The sequence below is a fragment of the Apodemus sylvaticus genome, chromosome 1, assembly GCF_947179515.1.
Source record: "Apodemus sylvaticus chromosome 1, mApoSyl1.1, whole genome shotgun sequence".
Classification (NCBI taxonomy): Eukaryota; Metazoa; Chordata; class Mammalia; order Rodentia; family Muridae; genus Apodemus; species Apodemus sylvaticus.
This window is the reverse complement of record NC_067472.1, coordinates 201,933,988-201,951,661: the sequence shown is the minus strand read 5'-3', so window position 1 is coordinate 201,951,661 and position 17,674 is coordinate 201,933,988. Positions and strand designations below refer to the sequence as shown.

Below are 17,674 nucleotides of genomic sequence, written 5' to 3'. Positions count from 1 at the left end.
ACACGGCAGAGGGATGACTAATTTCTCAACAATGCCCTGCGGGGGAAATCAATTCCCTGTTCCTCGGAAGTGCACGCTAGCTCGGAGCCCGCAGCGTCTGCTCCCCCGACAGCTTTGTTCACGTGGTTTCTTCCAATACAGTCTTAAAGGGGCAGCCACCCACCTAGGCCACGGCTTTTAAAGAGACAGAAGCTCGACTATGCAGCATTCCTGTAAAAGCTAGGTAAGAATTCTGGTGGTCACGACTGTGCTTTCAAAGCTGGAGTGTATCTTCGGAGATCCCTGGGCGGCGGAAGCGGAGGTTTGACTGAACCAGGTCGGAAAATAGAGAAAAGCTGACGAGCGGAGCATTTTAAGCACCAACCAGAGGCGGAGCTTCTGAAGTCTAGGGGAAGCGGGAAACCGGGGGGAGGAGTCCGCAGGGTCAGGGGCGGAGCCTCGGATCCCCCCACCCTCCCGCGCGCCCCCGAGCCTGGCTTGACCCGGCGTGAGGGTTAGTGTGCGCTGAGGCAGGTGGATGCCCTCGTGGGCGTAGTGTCCTGCGTGGGGGTATTCCTCACGGTTCCGAGGCGGGTAGAGGTGCAGCTGGTCGGTCCCTTTCTGCTCCGCGGCCCAAGTAAACAGCGGCACGTGGCCGTGGGATTTGGGGGACGCGCCCACGCCCCTTCCCAGCAGGACTGCCTCGCGTGGGGTGGCGGGTGGAGACGCGGGACGGTGGCGAGACAGGGTGACTCGACTGCATTCCCGGCCGGTGTGTCAGCGTGGCGGCCCGCCCCCTCTGCGGAGATTTTGGAGACTCCGCCTGCACCCGTGTGCCCACCCCCCATCCCCATCCCCGCTTCTTCTGAGTGTTCTGAGAATAGGGGACCAAGGCTACGAAGGAGGGGTCCCTCCGCCAGGCATCTCCAGACTATGTGTCCCCCCTCGCCGTGGCCGAGAAACTCTGGGGCTCGCCCTTTGTGGGCTCCAAGACTCCAATTCCCAGATGACTCGGAGGTGGCTGGCGCTGGACGTCGGACGGGAGTCTGCTGGGGATTGTAGTCCAGCTTGTTGCTAGGCGCGCCAGTAAACCGCCAACGCTGTGATGCTTTGTTTTGGTTTTGAGACAGGGTCTCTTTATGTAGTCCCGCTGGCTTGAGCTTGCAGTGTAGACCAGGATGGCCTTGAACTTGTAGAGGTGCGTCCAACTCTGCTTCCTAAGTGCTAGGATTAGAGGCCCCCTTATTTTTATTTTTATTTAGTTTTTGTTTTATTTAGACAGGTAACCCGGGGCTTGGAGTCCTGATTAAGGTGGGTTCTTTTCTCGCCCTAGTATCGGTCGTGTGAATTTCTCTGCGCCTCCCATCTCCTTCAGTGTCCAGATCTTCACTCGGGCAAGGGGAAACTGAGCTTGGAGGAGTGGAAGGGCTCAGGAATTCTTCCCCTGTACGCAGGTGAGAATCTAAACTCTTGCGCATTCCGCCGTCCAGGACGTCCACGACCTTCTGGACCTGGCTCTGGCTGACTTGTCAAACGGATCGCGTCTCACTCCAAAAGGAAATGTCCCCGGCTGCGCCCCGCCCATTCGGGACTACAAATCCCAAGGTGCTCCAGGCAACCGTAGCTCCTCCTCCTCTGAGGGACACGCCCCCCTCCAGTCAGAGTCACGTCGTCTAACCTGTTCCCGGGCGACCGCCCCGCCCCGTCCTCCGCTCCCCGCCGCTGGAGCCGGAGCCCGAGGAAAAGCCCCCGGTGCCAGGATCTGCCCCGACGCGTGAGTCCCACCCCCACCCAGGGTCCAGCCACCCCAAAACCCGACATCGCGTCCATCGCGTCCCTGGGGGGACTTGATGGAAACTCGATCCCTAAGTCCAGGGGAATAGTGTGGGGAGCTCACGCCTGGAAAGAAGGAACTGGGGTGCCGACTTTACTGGGCGGAGGGATGGGGGCTTGAACCCCTGCGATCGTAGTGGTGCTCGGAGCCCTTGGTCCTGGTGAGTTAGTGGAGCTGGAATTTTTGGATACTTTAATTGGGGAGCCTTGGAAGTGTCTTAGAGTGCTGTTGGGATCTCGGGTCTCTGAATTTTGGGTAGATGTGGGACATAAGGACATTTTAGAATGGTCAGGCGCCCGGTCACCCTCCAGCTGCTTTCAGCACCGAACCACTGATTCTTTGAGTAAATTAGTGGCACTGGAATAGTGGATTCTGGTCTTCGAAAGGAGTGGGACAAGCACGAGAGGCGTGGGTTTCTCAGGAGGCTGTGTTTCTGCGCTACTCCCCACTGTCTGGTTTTGGGATGGGGGCAGGGAGTGAGAAACCGGGGCAGCTCTCCAACCTCTTCTGTGCCGCTGAGCGAACCCCAACATGTCATTAACTGGGGCGTCAGACCTGCCTAACCAGGAGAGGCACGTCCGCCCAAGAGCGCCCCCTGGCGGAAGCAGGAGTCAGGCCTCTTGTTGCCCCACGGGGTGGGAAATAGGTGGGGTTTGCTGAGGTCATTCTAGAGCCCAGGGCAGAATAGCAGGACCACGGGGCTGGCTCTTGGAGGCTTCTGTGGCTGTGTTCTGCTACGCTACAGAAAATGGAGGTGGTAAACTTAGGCTGGAGGTCACACAGGCAGTTGAATTTGACATCTTCTTCACTCTTGTGACAGCTGTCTGTGTGTGGAAGGAATTCCTTCACTCCCACCAGATTTTCTAATTAACCCTGCTCCCGGGGTGGGGTTCCTTGTGACCCAGAGGTGAGGCACGTCGCTTCCACTTCCATCTGTCTGGCCTGAGGTATTGTGGGAGATAAGGGAGGGAGGCAGGCTAATTCTGGAGGTGTCTGTCCTTGACCCAGGGAGGGGGCAGGGGCAGGCCGGCACCTCCCTCTGCCTCTCCACCTCTGGGGCCTTATGTAGGGGGATTGCGAAGCTGGTGGGGGACAGGGATCTGAAGAGGGGGTGTTTGCGAATGCCTGGGCTGGAGCGGCGCCCTGAAATGAAGCCGAGGAATCATGACCGCGGCCGCCAGCACAGGCTGTGTCCTGCCAGGCTGGGCTCAGGAGGGATCGCTCTGTCCACACAGGCATCTGGCAAATCACCCAAAGGTGGGAAGAGCGAGTTCCACCTTCAGCGGAGTCCGTTGACCCCTGAGAGGACTCCTCCCTAGCAGTGGGGAAACTGAGGCCAGTCCTGGGAACTTGCCAGTTTCCATCTAGAACCTTCTAGGTCTCTCATCCTGGGGGTCCTCTCTGTTGCTTTCTGGTGGGAAAGTTAGGGTTGTGTGGTCCCGAGGCTCAGGCGGTTGAGAGCGCCGGCAGCAGCACACACATCTCTTAGAACCACAGAAGGAAGGGTCGGTGTGTGGCTCCGCAGGCAGCGTGCTTGCCCTGCATGCCGGAAGCCCCAGGTTCAGCCCGACACTGCATAAAAAACGCTGTTTTTTATGCCAATATTTCCAGCACCGGGAAGGGGGGGCAGGTGGGATGACAGTTTAAGTACACAGGGACAGAGACACAGAGAGAAACAAGACAAGCTTGGTGCTAGCTGGCGCCAGCCTGTAATGCCAGCAGCACGCAGGAGGCAGGGGCAGGCGGTTTAAGCCAGCCTGCTCCACCGAGTGAGTCCCAGACAAGCCCGGGAGATAGAAACTAACCAACCAAGAACGCTCACAAATATAACACAGTGGGTTTTCATCTCTCACTCTGAGCCTCCACGTGGGGTGATCGATGCCCCGGGCTCAGGGACTGAACTCAAGCCCAGTGCTAGCTGCAAGCACTCTGTTGCTGGGAGCTAAACTGCCGCTCTTATGTAGCCCAGGGTGGCTTCGAAGAGAGACGCTGCTGCCTCAGTGTCCCACGTGCCGGGATTGCAGACACTTATCAGTGTCACCCTAAAGGACCTTGGAGGAAGGCTGGAAGGGAAGTGTGACGTTCAGTCTTTAAATTGCACTGTTGTAAACACCGTATATTTTAGGTCCTCCGATGCGCACACCTCATCTGGGCGAAGTCATTAATTCCCCTAACGGTACACATAAGGGAGCAGAGGGACCGAGAAGCCCAGTGGCTAGCTCAAGGCATAGCTAGGGCAAGGTCCCATTCCACGGATCTAAAAATCAAGTCCGACCCTGCTAGAGCAAAGGACTGCACTCTGGGTGTTCCCAACCCATCTCGACACCCCGACCTGGATCCTCGACTCCTCCGGGATGCCCGGAACCGGCTGGAGGGCAGAGGGGGCCAGACAAGGAGACCTAAGGGTGGAGCCAGATGAAGGGAGGGCTAGAGTTGGAGGGGACCCAAGAAGACCTGAGGGTGGAGGGCAGGGACAGAAGCCTGGGAACAGAGACTCTGCCACGCCCGCCCTGCCCGCGGCGCGCGCTCGGCCTGGGGAGCTGTGCACCTGCCCAGGCCCGCCTCGCATTCCCAGGCCCTGAGCTCAGCCTTCCAGGCCGTGGGGAGCGCGCGTCCCCTGGCGGCCAAGGCGTGACTAACACCCACACTAGCCTGGGGAACTGCAGGGCTTTCGGAAACTGCAGGGTCTTTCTTACCTATTTGATAATGGTACAGTTGCCACAAGATCCACTTCTGTCATATGCTGGGGGCAGGATTCCAGGCCTCTGGAAGACGAGCAAGGGCTCTTAGCTGCTGAGCTGTGTCGTAGCCCTTGTCTGTGTGCACGTGGGTGCTGGTGTGTACAGAGGCTTCAGCTGGAGCTGCACCGGAAGCTGTGAGCCAGCCACTCTATGTGGGTGCCGGGAACCAAACTCTGGACCTCCACACTCTAAACGGTGGAGACATCTCTTCAGCAGAGGGATCTGGTCTTTCTGTGTAGGCCTGGCTGGCTCCGAGCATATGATGTAATCAAGCCTGGGGCTGTCTTCAGATCCTGTAGGGGCTCTACCAGTGAGCCACGCCCCCAGCCCCTCACTGGGGGATTCTAGGCGGGGCTCTACCACTGAGCCACGCCCCCAGCCCCTTACTGGGGGATTCTAGGCAGGGGCTCTACCACTGAGCCACGCCCCCAGCCCCTTACTGGGGGATTCTAGGCAGGGGCTCTACCACTGAGCCACGCCCCCAGTCCCTCACTGAGGATTCTAGGCGGGGCTCTACCATGAGCCACGCCCCCAGCCCTTCACTGGGGGATTCTAGGCAGGGGCTCTACCACTGAGCCACGCCCCCAGCCCCTCACTGGGGGATTCTAGGCAGGGGCTCTACCACTGAGCCACGCCCCCAGCCCCTCACTGGGGGATTCTAGGCAGGGGCTCTACCACTGAGCTACATCTCATTTCCAGTTCACAAGTTTCTTTCAGTAAACACTTATGCTTTGAGGTTTATTGTTTTAGAATTTTACCATCTCAGAGTCCCTACCATGTGTGGTGATGCATGTCTTTATGTCATGTGTCTCTCAGCCACAGAGAGGCAGGAGAAGCCATTAGTAAAGTTCAGAATGAAGGCCTCTTTGAGATCCGAAGAGACTTCAGAATACTTAGTTCGTGTCTTCCTGCCTTGTGGAGACTCTGAGGAGTCAGACTCAGGCCCCAGGGGTTGAGAGGATTCAAGGTGACACATGCTCAGATGAGCCACCAGCCCCAACAGGTTCTGTTCCTCATGGCTTCCCAGACAGAGGCTGGTGTCAACATGTCCCAACTGGCCCCACTGCCAAAGCCTTTAGCGCCCAAAGCTAAAAGGTGACAGGGCTGGTGGGCGTGACGGCTGCTGTGGGGATAGCAAGAGCTGGTGTGACTGGTTCCCCTTTGTCTTACTGGCCGGTGACCACAGCTGCCTCCCTGGCCCTGGGCCCTGCCACCTCCCTGTTCTTCCTCTGAACAATGGGTCCGTGTGAACAGGGCCTCTCGCAGGCAGTGACTGGGAGAGAAACATTCCACGTTTGAATGAAACATGGCGGAATAGCATCTTAGGTCCTGGTGGGAAACCGGGCTGAGGGACTTCTTGTACATTGACTTTGAATACAGGCCTTTCTTTCTTTCTTCTTTCTTTCTTTCTTTCTTTCTTTCTTTCTTTCTTTCTTTCTTTCTTTCTTTCTTTCTTTCTTTCTGTTTATACAAATACACTGTAGTTGTCTTTAGACACACCAGAAGAGGGCATCAGATCTCATTACAGATGGCTGTGAGCCACCATGTGGTTGCTGGGATTTGAACTCAGGACCTCTGGAAGAGCAGTCAGTGCTCTTAACCACTGAGCCATCTCTCCAGGCCCTTCAGATGAGTCTTAACTCAAGATTTTCTCATCCATGTTTCCCAAGTGCTGGAGCTGGAGGGACGAACCTGGCCTCAAGCTCTCTGAAATGTATTTTCTTGCTCACTGGTTGGCTGTGTGTGTGTTGTGTATGTTGCTGTGTTCTGTGTCAGTGTGTCCTTGCACATGGAGGCCAGAGGGCACTGTCATGTACCCCCTACCACTTATGTGTGGTTGTTTTTTAATTTTTGTTTCTTTGGTTGTGTGTATGTGCGTGTGTTGCATGTGTGTCTATCTATGCACCATGTGTGTGCTTGGTGTCTGTGGAAGCCAGAAGAAGGTTCTGCACCCTCTGGAACAAGAGTTACAAATGGCGTGAGCTGCATTGTGGGTGCTGAGAAATGGACTTCCTGGCCTCTGAACCATCTCCCCAGACTCACCTCTCCCTCTCTCTCTCTCTCTCTCTCTCTCTCTCTCTCTCTCTCTCTCTCTGTCTGTGTGTGTGTGTGTGTGTAAAAAGTTTGGCGTGTGTAGCTGAGCAGTCATGGCCTGTGGCCTGTGTCTACCTCCCCAGACCTGCCATTCCCAGCATGCACCTGCACTCCCAGGGTTCCAATGGGCGCTAAGAGCTGAGCTCAGTTCCTCACTCTTGCTCGGAAAGCGCAGCAGCAGCTGAACCGGTTCTTCTAAAGCCTGTGACCTAGGCCAGCTTCTCAGCTGCGGATCCTCCCCGTCCACAGCTCCACCATATCCTATTGGGATGCGACCCCACAACTGGTTAGGGGGGTTTTGTTGTCTGTTTTTTGTGTTTTGTTTTTGGCAGGGCTCAGGCTGGAGAGGTGGCTCAGCGGTTAAGAGAGTTAAGAGCACTGACTGCTTTTCTAGGGGACCTGGGTTCAATTCCCAGCACCCACATGGCAGCTTCTGACTCCTTCATGCAGACTTCTATACAGGCAGAGCACTAATGAACAACAACAACAAAAAGACAAAGCTCATTATGTAGCCCAGGCTAGACTGAATGCACTCTAGTCCAGTAGTCCAGGCTAGTCTGAAACTAGGAATCCTTTTACAACTGCTTCCTGGGGTCTAAGATTATAGGTGAGCGACACTTGCTAAGCTCATAACTCGATGATTAGAAGTGGAGGAGGAGCTAGGGTGTGGCTCAGTCGCTGTACGCATGCGCAGTGCACTTGCGCCACTGTCTCCATTCTCAGCACCCTATGGACCCTGAAGCGCTCCTAGCCTGTGATCCTGGTGCGCAGGAGGATCAGAAGTTCGAGGTCATCTTAAACTACATAAAAGCTTTAGACCATTCTGTCATTCTGTGATACATCAGTCCCTGTCCCAAACAACAAAAACAACAATATGGCGGAGGAATGCCGGCAGTGGTGGCGCACGCCTTTAACCCCAGCACTTGGGAGGCAGAGGCCGGCGGATTTCTAAGTTCGAGGCCAGCCTGGTCTACAGAGTGAGTTCTAGGACATATATATATATTCAGTTCCCAGCACCCACATGGTGGCTCACAACTATCTGTAACGAGTCCTAGGGGATCTGATGCCCTGTTCTGATCATGACGGGGACCAAGCCCACAGACAGGCAGATAGACGCCTGTACACATAAAGTTAGATGTAAACGTAATCAAAACAACAGTCTCAGAATACAGGTCTGAAATCCAAGAGTCCTGGAAGCCAAGACAGGCCAAGGGTTGTGAGTTTGAGGCCGCAATAGTTTTAGGAAATATAAAGTTTTCCAGTTTACACTGGGGTACATTAAAAAAAGACCCTTTCTCAGCATGAATAGTAAAAAGAAGGCAGGGCTCAGTGGTAGAGCCCCTGCCTAGAATCCCCTAGTGAGGGGCTGGGGGCGTGGCTCAGTGGTAGAGCCCCTGCCTAGAATCCCCCAGTGAGGGGCTGGGGGCGTGGCTCAGTGGTAGAGCCCCTGCCTAGAATCCCCCAATGAGGGGCTGGGGGCGTGGCCCAGTGGTAGAGCCCCGCCTAGAATCCCCCAGTGAGGGGCTGGGGGCGTGGCTCAGTAGTAGAGCCCCTGCCTAGAATCCCCCAATAAGGGGCTGGGGGCGTGGCTCAGTGGTAGAGTCCCACCTAGGATCCCCCAGGGAGGGGCTGGGGGCGTGGCTCAGTGGGAGAGCCCCTGCCTAAACATATATATGGCACAGTATTTAATCCTTATTACAGCAATAAACAAAACAACCAAAAAAATCAACAAATATCTGGTGCTGTCCCTTGGTCCCTAGTAGATATTCATTGAAGTGACAGTTAATTATTTTAGCCTCAGTTCAATAGCACATAAGTGATCTATGAATTCTTATCCCAAACTTTTCTGGGACGGGTTCAGACTTCTAGGTAAGCTTATGGACAGCGTTGTGAAGGACCTGACATTTCTGAACCTTAATGACTGTTGAGGGCCCCGCCTTCCCTTCAGTGTGGCCGGGAGGGTCTGAGCCAGTTCTCACTCCAGGAAGGCACCCTGCCCCGGCCGGCCGGCACCATGGACAGCGAAGCATTCCAGCACGCGCGGGACCTTCTGGATCTGAACTTCCAGTGTGAGCTGGCGCACGGTGGATGGGCGGGCCTGGTAAAGGGAGGGGGAGGGGCGAGGTCTTGACCTTCCCTTCCTCTGCCCACCCAGCACTGGCCATGAAGCACATGGATCTGAAACAGATGGAGCTGGACACCGCGGCCGCCAAAGTGGACGAGTTAACCAAGCAGTTGGAGTCGCTGTGGTCAGACTCGCCAGCTCCTCCTGGCGCGCAGGCTGGAGCCCCCTCTAGGGTGAGCCTGGTGATCCCACTGACCCCAAAACCAGCTTGTCTCCGTGCCCCGGGGAGGCCTGGGTTTCTAAGGTATGCAAGGCCATCTAGAAGAGATAGTGGAGATCAGGCTGGTAATCCCTGCCCTAGGGAAACTGAGGCAGGAGGATGAAGGTAGTGCCCACTTCTCTTCTTCATAGTGAGTTCAAGGCTAGCCAGCTACAGGAGAGGCTGGTTACATTGGTGGAAAGTCTGCCTAGCATGGCCTGTGCCATATACACCCAGGGTGTGTGGTGAACACGCTACACTGGAGCCACAGAGGCAGGGGGAAGGACTTCTTGACCACATTCACTTCACGGAGACCTGGACTAGCCTGGGCTTTGTGAGACACTCTCTCAAAAGTTGTTTGTTTGTTTGTTTAAACATGGTCTTAGCATATAGCCCAGGCTGTCCTAAAACTCATGCTGTAGACCAGGCTGGCCCCAAACTCAAAGCTATACCAACCTCTACCTCGCCAAGAGGCATGTACAAACTAAAATTAAGTGTAAAAAATGAAAGCTCATATGAAAGCCTATTTTAAAAGTTTAGTTATTTTATGAGTGCTCTGTCTGCACGTTCAAGTCAGAAGAAAACATCGGGTCCCATTATAGATGGCCGGGAGCCACCGTGTGGGTACTGGTACTGGGAAGTGACCTCAGGACCCCTGGAAGATCGCTCTTAACCGCTGAGCCAGCTTTCCCGCCCCACAATGGACATTTCTTAAGTCATGTAAAAGAACCAGTAATAATTAGCCCGCATCACGCCAGGCTCTGCCCGGGCTGGGTACCTGCAGGTCATCAGGCCTAATCCGATGTCTCTCACCTCCTCCACTGACCCCACCATTGACTCCTCTGACTCTCCGATGTCCCTGCTTCCCCACAGATGTCCCGGTACAGCAGCAGCCCGGTCCCCGAGCATTTTGGCAGCAGAGGATCCCCGCAGAAGACAGCCACCGATGGCACAGAGGCCCGTTTTGGACGCTCGGAGAGTGCCCCGTCCCTGCACCCTTACAGCCCCCTGTCTCCCAAGGGCCGTCCGTCCTCGCCGCGCACCCCCATCTACCTGCAGCCCGACACCTACAGCAGCCTAGACCGGGCGCCATCGCCCAGACCCCGCGCCTTCGACGGAGCGGGTAGCCCCCATGGTCGGGCACCGTCCCCGCGGCCGGGGACTGGCCCAGGGCGGCAGCCGGGTCCCCCGACCCCCTTTGACTACCTGGGCCGTGCAGGGTCCCCCCGGGGCAGCCCCCTAGCTGAGGGGTCCCAGGCCTTCTTCCCGGAGCGAGGACCTTCCCCACGTCCGCCCGCCGCAGCCTACGACGCATCGGGCACGTTCGGGAGCCCTCTGCTGGGCGCGGGGGGCAGTGCCTTCGCCCCGCCGCTTCGCGCACAAGGTGCCTGGGGACCCTGTCTGTGGGAGGCTGGTTCGGTCTAGTCTGTGCTTAACACCTCCTTCACGGACCCTTTCACCAGATGACTCGACCCTGCGCCGGAGGCCCCCGAAAGCCTGGAACGAGTCTGACCTGGATGTGGCCTACGAGAAAAAGTCTTCACAGACAGCAAGCTACGAACGTAAGTGACAGAGTGAGGGGGCCTGCAGGGCAGCAGTCTGGAGCGCCTCAGCGATTGATGGGCGTGTTTTGCAGGGCTGGACGTCTTCACACGGCCTGCCTCGCCCGGCCTGCAGCTCTTACCCTGGAGAGAGAGCAGCCTGGATGGGCTGGGGGCCAGTGGCAAGGTGAGGGGCAGGTGGGCAGCACCAGGGTGAAGGTCTGCACATACACTGTGTGTGTGTGTGTCTGTGTGTGTGTGTGTGTGTCTGTGTGTGTCTGTGTGTGGGTGTGTGTGTGTGGGGGGGTGTGTGTACTTCCCTCCCCCCCCACACACACTCTTTTTTTTATGGCAGGAGGCTAAGGATTGAATCTAGGGCAAGGCTCACTATAGTTGAGTGAAAACTGAGCTGGGGGATTCTAGGCGGGGCTCTACCACTGAGCCACGCCCCCAGCCCCTCCCTGGGGATTCTAGGCAGGGCTCTACCACTGAGCCACGGCCCCAGTCCCTTCCTGGGGGATTCTAGGCGGGGCTCTACCACTGAGCTATGTCAGCAAACTTCTGCTTAGGTTTCTTAAACTGATTTGAATCCTGCCTCAGCCTTCTAAGTGGTAGCCTCAAAGTGTAGCTGCTCTTCCATTTTGTGTGTGTGTGGGGGGGTTGGTGTTTTGTTTCATTTTCCTGTAGTGAGAAATGGCCTACAGTCAAGTCAATCCTCCTGCCTCTGCCTCTCCTGCCAGGATTACAGGCGTGGGCCACCACACACACATCCTTTCTTCCCCTCACCCCTTGTCCTTATCTGTCTGTTCCCTCCCCTCTCTCCCTCCCACCCAGGACCACCTCACCAGCGCCACACTGCCACGCAATTACAAGGTGTCCCCTCTGGCCAGTGACAGGCGTTCTGACGTTAGCAGCTACCGCCGCTCTATCGGCTCTGCGGGGCCCTCAGGCACTTTACCCCGCAGCTGGCAGCCCGTCAGCCGCATTCCCATGCCCCCCTCTAGCCCACAGCCCCGCACCACCCCGCGCCAGCGCCCCATCCCCCTCAGTATGATCTTTAAACTCCAGAACGCTTTCTGGGAACATGGAGCCGGCAGGGCTGTGCTCCCGGGATCCCCCATTTTCTCCCGAGCACCCCCACCTAAGCTGCCTCCCCAGCCACCCCCTCAGCCTCAGATGCAACCCCAACCCCAACCCCAACCGCAACCTCAGATGCCCGCCCAGCCCCAGGCCCAGCCGCAGACTCCAGCACCTCAACAGACTTGGTCTCCCGTGAATGAAGGTGAGTTACCTGAGGAGGGTCCCAGAAGGTTGGGTAAAGGGGGGCCAAATGACAGGGACCAGAGCAGCTAGGGAGCCATGACAACCAAGCCTCACTCCACCAACTGTCCCTGCAAAGGGCTGGGCCAGAGAAACATGGGCATATCCACTGGAGCCAGGGTTACAGGGTCCTGTGCTGTGTGGCCTTAGACAGGTTCTTTAACCTCTCTGGGCCTAGCTTTCCCTGAGTATAAAAGCTGAATTGTGATAAAAATCCTGTCTATTGGGACATGGTGCTAAAGCTGTATCAAGTCTTGGAAATTAGGCGCTAATGCCCAGGAAGTGCGGTGTGCCCATTGTGTCCAGGCCGGCAGGGTCGTTAGTGCCAAATTGGAGGAGTCAAGCTTCCCAGGCAGTACACTGGCTGTGGTATGAGTCCCGGAAACTCCTGTTGTTGGGGATGCACGCCTTTAAAACCCTGTCTTGAAAATCAAACAAACAAAAGGCAAATCGGGGTAAATGGCCCAACCTCTCTCAGCCCATGAAAAGGAGGAAATGCGGCCTGCCTTGTGGGATTGTGGCAGAGGCTGGCGTAGATAGCAGTCACTGTCTACCCGCCGCTGAGGCTCTGCAGAGGAGGGACGGGGTGTGACAGAGAGACAGATCTCTGGACACCAGGCTTCTTCTTAGGGTTGTCTGCATGAGATGTTAGAGGTAAAGTTCTTCGGATCCTAGAAAACCGAATTTATTGTTGGTAGGAGTGCAGATTCCAGAGTCAAGCAGCTGTGTGACTTTGGGCAAATGACTCTCCCTTTCTGGTCCTCAGATTCCAGTCAGTAATATAGAGATGATCACCTGTTTCTTCACAGTATAGAAGGGTATTGGACAAGCATGTAGGGTTAGGAACGTAGGTAGGTACACTTGTCTAGCGTGTGCCCGGGGTTCAATGCCCAGTACTGTAAATAAATAAATAAAAAATAAATAATATATTATGCTATAAATAAATCTGTCATATAAATGCTCAAAGACCAAAATATTATGCACATCCCAGAGTAGACTAGAGAGGGCAAGTCACCACTCTGCGCTCACACAGCCCAGAAGCTCGTTGCATTCTGGAAGCTGGAGGTCTTCGCAAGTTCCTGGCTACTCTCCCTCTAACGGGGCTCTTGTTCCTGCCAGGCCTCCTCAAATCCCCTGCAGAGCTGGAGCCCGAGCCCGAGCTGGAGGGACTACTGGCTCCCGTGCTGGAGGCCGGGGACGCAGATGATGGGGCTGTCACTCGGCCCCTCAGCCCTACCAGGCTGCAGCCCGCGCTGCCCCCGGAAGCACAGACCGTACCGGAGCTGGAGGAGGTGGCCCGAGTGCTGGCGGAGATTCCCCGGCCCCTCAAACGCAGAGGCTCCATGGAGCAGAGCCCGGCTGCGGCCCTGCCGCCCACCCACAAGAAACAATACCAGCAGATCATCAACAGACTCTTCCATCGGCACGGCGGCCCGGGGCCTGGAGGGCCCGAGCCAGAGCTGTCCACAATCACAGAGGGATCTGAGGCCAGGCCAGGGCCCCCTGCTCCCGCCCCACCAGCTCCCATCCCACCCCCAGCCCCACCCCAGAGCAGCCCTCCAGAGCAGCCTCAAAGCATGGTAAGTCATAGGAGGGGCCTGGGGTGTATGCTCATCTCTGATTCAGTTGCTGTAACAAAACAGCCTCCGCTATGGGGTGCTTTAAATGAGATCTACTGTCGCACCTAGACCCTGACCCCAGGCTAACCAGTATTGAGATTAGCCAGGCTTCAATACCAAGATGGCACCAACTCTGCTACAAAGGAGCCTGGGAAATGTAGTCTTTTGTGTAGATAGACTACACAAGATAGCTGGGCTTAGGGAGAGAGACTGAACAGATGGACCGGGCACCTTGGTTTCCTCCGCCTGTGCCTTCCTCTCAGTATTCCTTCATGAATCTCAGTTTTACACCAGCAATTAATCTGGGATTTTGGTATGATCCTGGATTTACCTGAGACCTGGAGACCAGCCCCTGGTACCTACTTTTTCTGGGCCTACTCTGTCTTCTTGTGAAGAGAGAAACTCTGGTCCCCAAAACTTTGATCATGTGCACAAACAGCAGTTTTTACCCCGTGCCACTTATTCAGCTGTGCATCCTAGGGCCAGGCATTTAGCTACTCTGTTTTCAGCCTCGGTTTTCTCATCTGTAAAGTGGGCATGAGAATGGCTGCCTGTTTATTGTTTCGTTTGTTCCGTCCTTTATGGATTTGACAGCATCAACTCAAGGAAAGGCATGTGGGGCTCAGTTTGAGGGTACAGGTCCATCATGGCAGGACAGGAGGCAGCCGCTTACACGGGATCCACAGGCAAGAAGCAGCCAGAGATGCAGGCTGCTGTTTGTCCTTCTCCTCCTTTTTATTCAGTCTAGGACTGTGGCCCGTGGAGTGGACCATTATAAGTGACCTTACTTCACCCACCCCATCCCTCCCTCCCTCCCTCCCTCCCTCCCTTGCACACCGGCCCCCGACCGGCCATAGTTATTCTACAGTTTTTGTTTCTTTGTTTTGGTTTTTCTCGGTGTAGCCCTGGATATCCTGGATCTTACTCTGTAGATCAGGCTGGCCTCAAACTCACAGAGATCTATCTGTCTCTGCCTACTGAGTGCTGGGATTAAAGGCATGCGCCACCACCACCCGGCTGGTTTTTCTTTTTTAATTTATTCGTTTTTATGTGCGTGGATGTTGTGTTTGCATGTATGTCTGTGCACAATGTGTGTGCAGTGCCCACTGAGGCCAGAGGGGGCTCCAGATCCCATTAAGCTGGAGTTACAGATGGCCTGAGCCACCATGTGAGTGCTGGGACTGGAACTCGGGACCCCGGCAAGAGCAGCCAGTGATCTAATCCTCAGGTGGATTCGGAATTCCATTAAGTTGTCAATCAAAATTAGCCATACAGTGGCCTTGTGGATTTTGTTTGTCTCTCTCTTTGTTTTGTTTGGTGCAGTGGGTCTCCACCTTCCTGACGCTGCGACCCTTTACACAGTTCCTCTTGTTGTGGTGATTCCCCCAACCGTAACATTATTTTTGTTGCTATTTCATAACTGTAATTTTGCTGCGGTTATGAGTTGTAACATGAATATCTGTGTTTTCTGATGGCCTTGGGAGGCCGCTGTGAAAACGTCATTTGACCCCACAGGTTGAGAACCACTGCCTTAACTGTCCTTGAACACAGTGCAATCCTCCTGCTTCAACTGCTGACATTATAGGCATGCACTACCATGCCCGGCTCACAGAAAGAGCATCCGGTCCGTGACTCCCTAGCTCCCTCTGAGATCTCACGGCTCAAGGTTCCAAAGTCACAGGATTGCCTGATAGTTGTAAAGGGCCAAGCCAGCCTTCCCCCGTGGCTGTTTTCCGCTGTGAGCCGTGGGCGGGCTGGCCTCGCTGAAGCCCCTCCCTGTCCCGCAGGAGATGCGCTCAGTACTGCGCAAAGTGGGGTCCCCGCGCAAGGCCCGGCGTGCCCGCCTCAACCCACTGGTCCTGCTGTTGGATGCAGCGCTGACTGGAGAGCTAGAGGTTGTACAACAGGCGGTGAAGGAGGTGAGTTGTCCCCTCCCCCATCCCCCAGGTGAGGAGAGCAGGGGTGGGGGAGATGGGCGGGCGGGGCTGAACCCTCCTCTCCCTGGTGTTCCCAGATGAACGACCCCAGCCAGCCCAACGAGGAGGGCATTACCGCCCTGCACAATGCCATCTGCGGTGCCAACTACCCCATCGTGGACTTCCTCATCGCCGCGGGCGCCAATGTCAACTCCCCTGACAGCCACGGCTGGTGAGCCCCCACCGTGCACCCCTAGGGTGGAGGATGGGACCTTGGCTGGAGGCTGGATGGTGCTGGCCTGTTGGGACCTCCCTCTCACTTATGCTCCTGCCACCAGGACGCCACTGCATTGTGCCGCTTCCTGCAACGACACTGCCATCTGCACAGCATTGGTGCAACATGGTGCGGCCATCTTCGCCACCACACTCAGCGACGGCGCCACCGCCATCGAAAAGTGCGACCCTTATCGTGAGGGCTATGCAGACTGCGCCATGTACTTGGCAGGTGTGAGGCTGAGGTGGGGGTGGGGGTTGGGAGTGGTAGTTGTGCACCACCACTGCCCGGCTAATAAGCAAATCATAACAACAACAACAACAACAAAGGCTGGGTAGTAGTGGTGTATATGGCTTTTGACGCCAGCGCTTGGGAGGCAGAGGCAGGAGGATTTCTGAGTTCGAGGCCAGCCTGGTCTACAGAGTGAGTTCCAGACAGCCAGGGCCACACAGAGAAACCCTGTCTCGAAAAACCAAAAGAAAAGGGGGGGGGGCACAGAAAAAAATAAAGAAAAACCACCCTCTCCCCACCAAAGAGGGAGCTGCCAGCCAGCCACTAAGTGACGGCAGCTTGCCCGTTTTGCGGCACCAACAGTCCTCAGAGTTGCAGGGAACCGGTACGACTGTGTCACTGCTCTCCCCTGGCAGACAAAGACAGCTTTCTGGTGTCTTATTTCTCAAGCTGGAGCAGGGCCCGCGCCTGACCCCAGTCTCCGAGTGGCTGCCTTCCTGGGCCCTGACCCAACTACCATATTTTTTCAGATGTCGAACAGAGCATGGGGCTGATGCACAATGGCGTTGTGTATGCACTCTGGGACTACAGCGCCGAGTTTGGGGATGAGCTGTCCTTCCGGGAGGGCGAGTCCGTCACTGTGCTGCGGAGAGACGGGCCAGAGGAGACCGACTGGTGGTGGGCCGCACTGCACGGCCAGGAAGGCTACGTGCCGCGCAACTACTTCGGGGTGAGACCGGAGGCTACCAGCTGGGAGACCCCTATTAGTGGGACTGGCCAGGCTGATCGGTTATCCTTGCACTTTGGAGGCTGAGACAGGGGGATTGCCAAGAGTTCATGGCATGACATCTTCTTAGAGGTTCCCCCATATCTTCCTGGTCGTCTGACTCGTGCTTTTGCAGATGTTTTGATTGGTCACGGTTGTGGCTGGTGGTTAGATGGTAGGATAAGCGGTGATGGGCTCCAGGTGTCTCATGGTCCCTCTTCCCTTATAGCTCTTCCCTAGAGTGAAGTCTCAGCGGAGCAAAATCTAGTAGGAATGAAGGATGACTGTAAAGGAGAAAAGCACAAGCCAGCCTGCCTTCCGCCCAGCCCTGCCCGATCCATCCAGCTAATCTGCACGCTATTCTCCAGAGGGCTTCTGCGGACACCGGAAACCCTCTGCTCCCTGAGGGGCTCAAGGGAGGGCAGCCCCGGACTGGAGATTGCCTTAAGCTTTGGGGTGCGCTGGGGCTGGGGACCTCTGGGGGGGCAGGAACTCCCACCCCGCCCCCAACTACACACTTGCCGACTCGGATCTGGTTCTAAGTGCCTCTTGCTCTGTAGCCCCACGCTACAGCCCAATCCCAGCCGAGCCTGGCGGCTACCCACCCCTTCGTTTCTCTCCGAGTCCTTTCCTCCTCTCTCCCAGAAGTCCCTGTTCGTCCCAGAAGCCTTGGGGCCTGTGTGAGGACCCGATCTCCCCAACCAAGTGCCTTCACACCATGTGGCTTAATGTTTATAATGACACGGGAAACTGTTGCCTTTATAAATAAAGGTCGTTTGCTCAGAAATGAACGTCACTTTGATTCTGTTCCGTCAACATGAAGGCTATCTGTGTTGGTTAGTTTTTGTTAACTTGACACAAACCTAGATCTCACGCATAAGTCTGCTACTTTAATTTTCTTGTTAGTTTTTTTGTGTCAGGGTCTTGTTATGTAGACCCTGGTCTGGAACCTGCTTTTTCAGTGCTGGGACTGAACATGCATACCACCAGGGCCAATCTTTTTGGATATTATATTTAGTTTAGGTGAAGTTTTGT

At 55.8% G+C, this 17,674-nt stretch overlaps 1 protein-coding gene across 3 annotated transcripts; it reads left to right on the top strand.

The window, feature by feature from the left end:
• The first annotated feature begins 133 nt into the window (after positions 1-133).
• Ppp1r13l (protein phosphatase 1 regulatory subunit 13 like) lies at positions 134-17,426 on the top strand. 3 transcript variants are annotated; one of them, XM_052171646.1, is made up of 14 exons: positions 134-223; positions 1,470-1,753; positions 8,633-8,717; positions 8,804-8,946; positions 9,846-10,356; positions 10,436-10,534; positions 10,609-10,700; positions 11,348-11,795; positions 12,953-13,413; positions 15,240-15,371; positions 15,467-15,600; positions 15,707-15,873; positions 16,404-16,603; positions 16,869-17,426. In XM_052171646.1, the coding sequence occupies exons 3-14, from the start codon at positions 8,663-8,665 to the stop codon at positions 16,905-16,907; spliced, it is 2,481 nt and encodes an 826-aa protein (XP_052027606.1). In that variant the 5' UTR covers positions 134-223; positions 1,470-1,753; positions 8,633-8,662; the 3' UTR covers positions 16,908-17,426. The 3 variants fall into 3 exon arrangements, with proteins under 3 accessions (XP_052027606.1, XP_052027598.1, XP_052027612.1); XM_052171638.1 differs by having other exon boundaries at positions 8,510-8,717; XM_052171652.1 differs by having other exon boundaries at positions 182-223; positions 1,434-1,753; positions 8,510-8,717.
• Positions 17,427-17,674: the final 248 nt, after the last annotated feature.

What these genes read in the sequence shown, in the direction of transcription:
- Ppp1r13l (XM_052171646.1), top strand. Translation starts at nt 8,663, where the DNA reads ATGGACAGCGAAGCATTCCAGCACGCGCGGGACCTTCTGGATCTGAAC. An exon ending in AGGCTGGAGCCCCCTCTAGG is followed by an intron (nt 8,947 to 9,845) that starts GTGAGCCTGGTG and finishes GCTTCCCCACAG; the next exon opens with ATGTCCCGGTACAGCAGCAG. An exon ending in CAGAGCAGCCTCAAAGCATG is followed by an intron (nt 13,414 to 15,239) that starts GTAAGTCATAGG and finishes CCTGTCCCGCAG; the next exon opens with GAGATGCGCTCAGTACTGCG.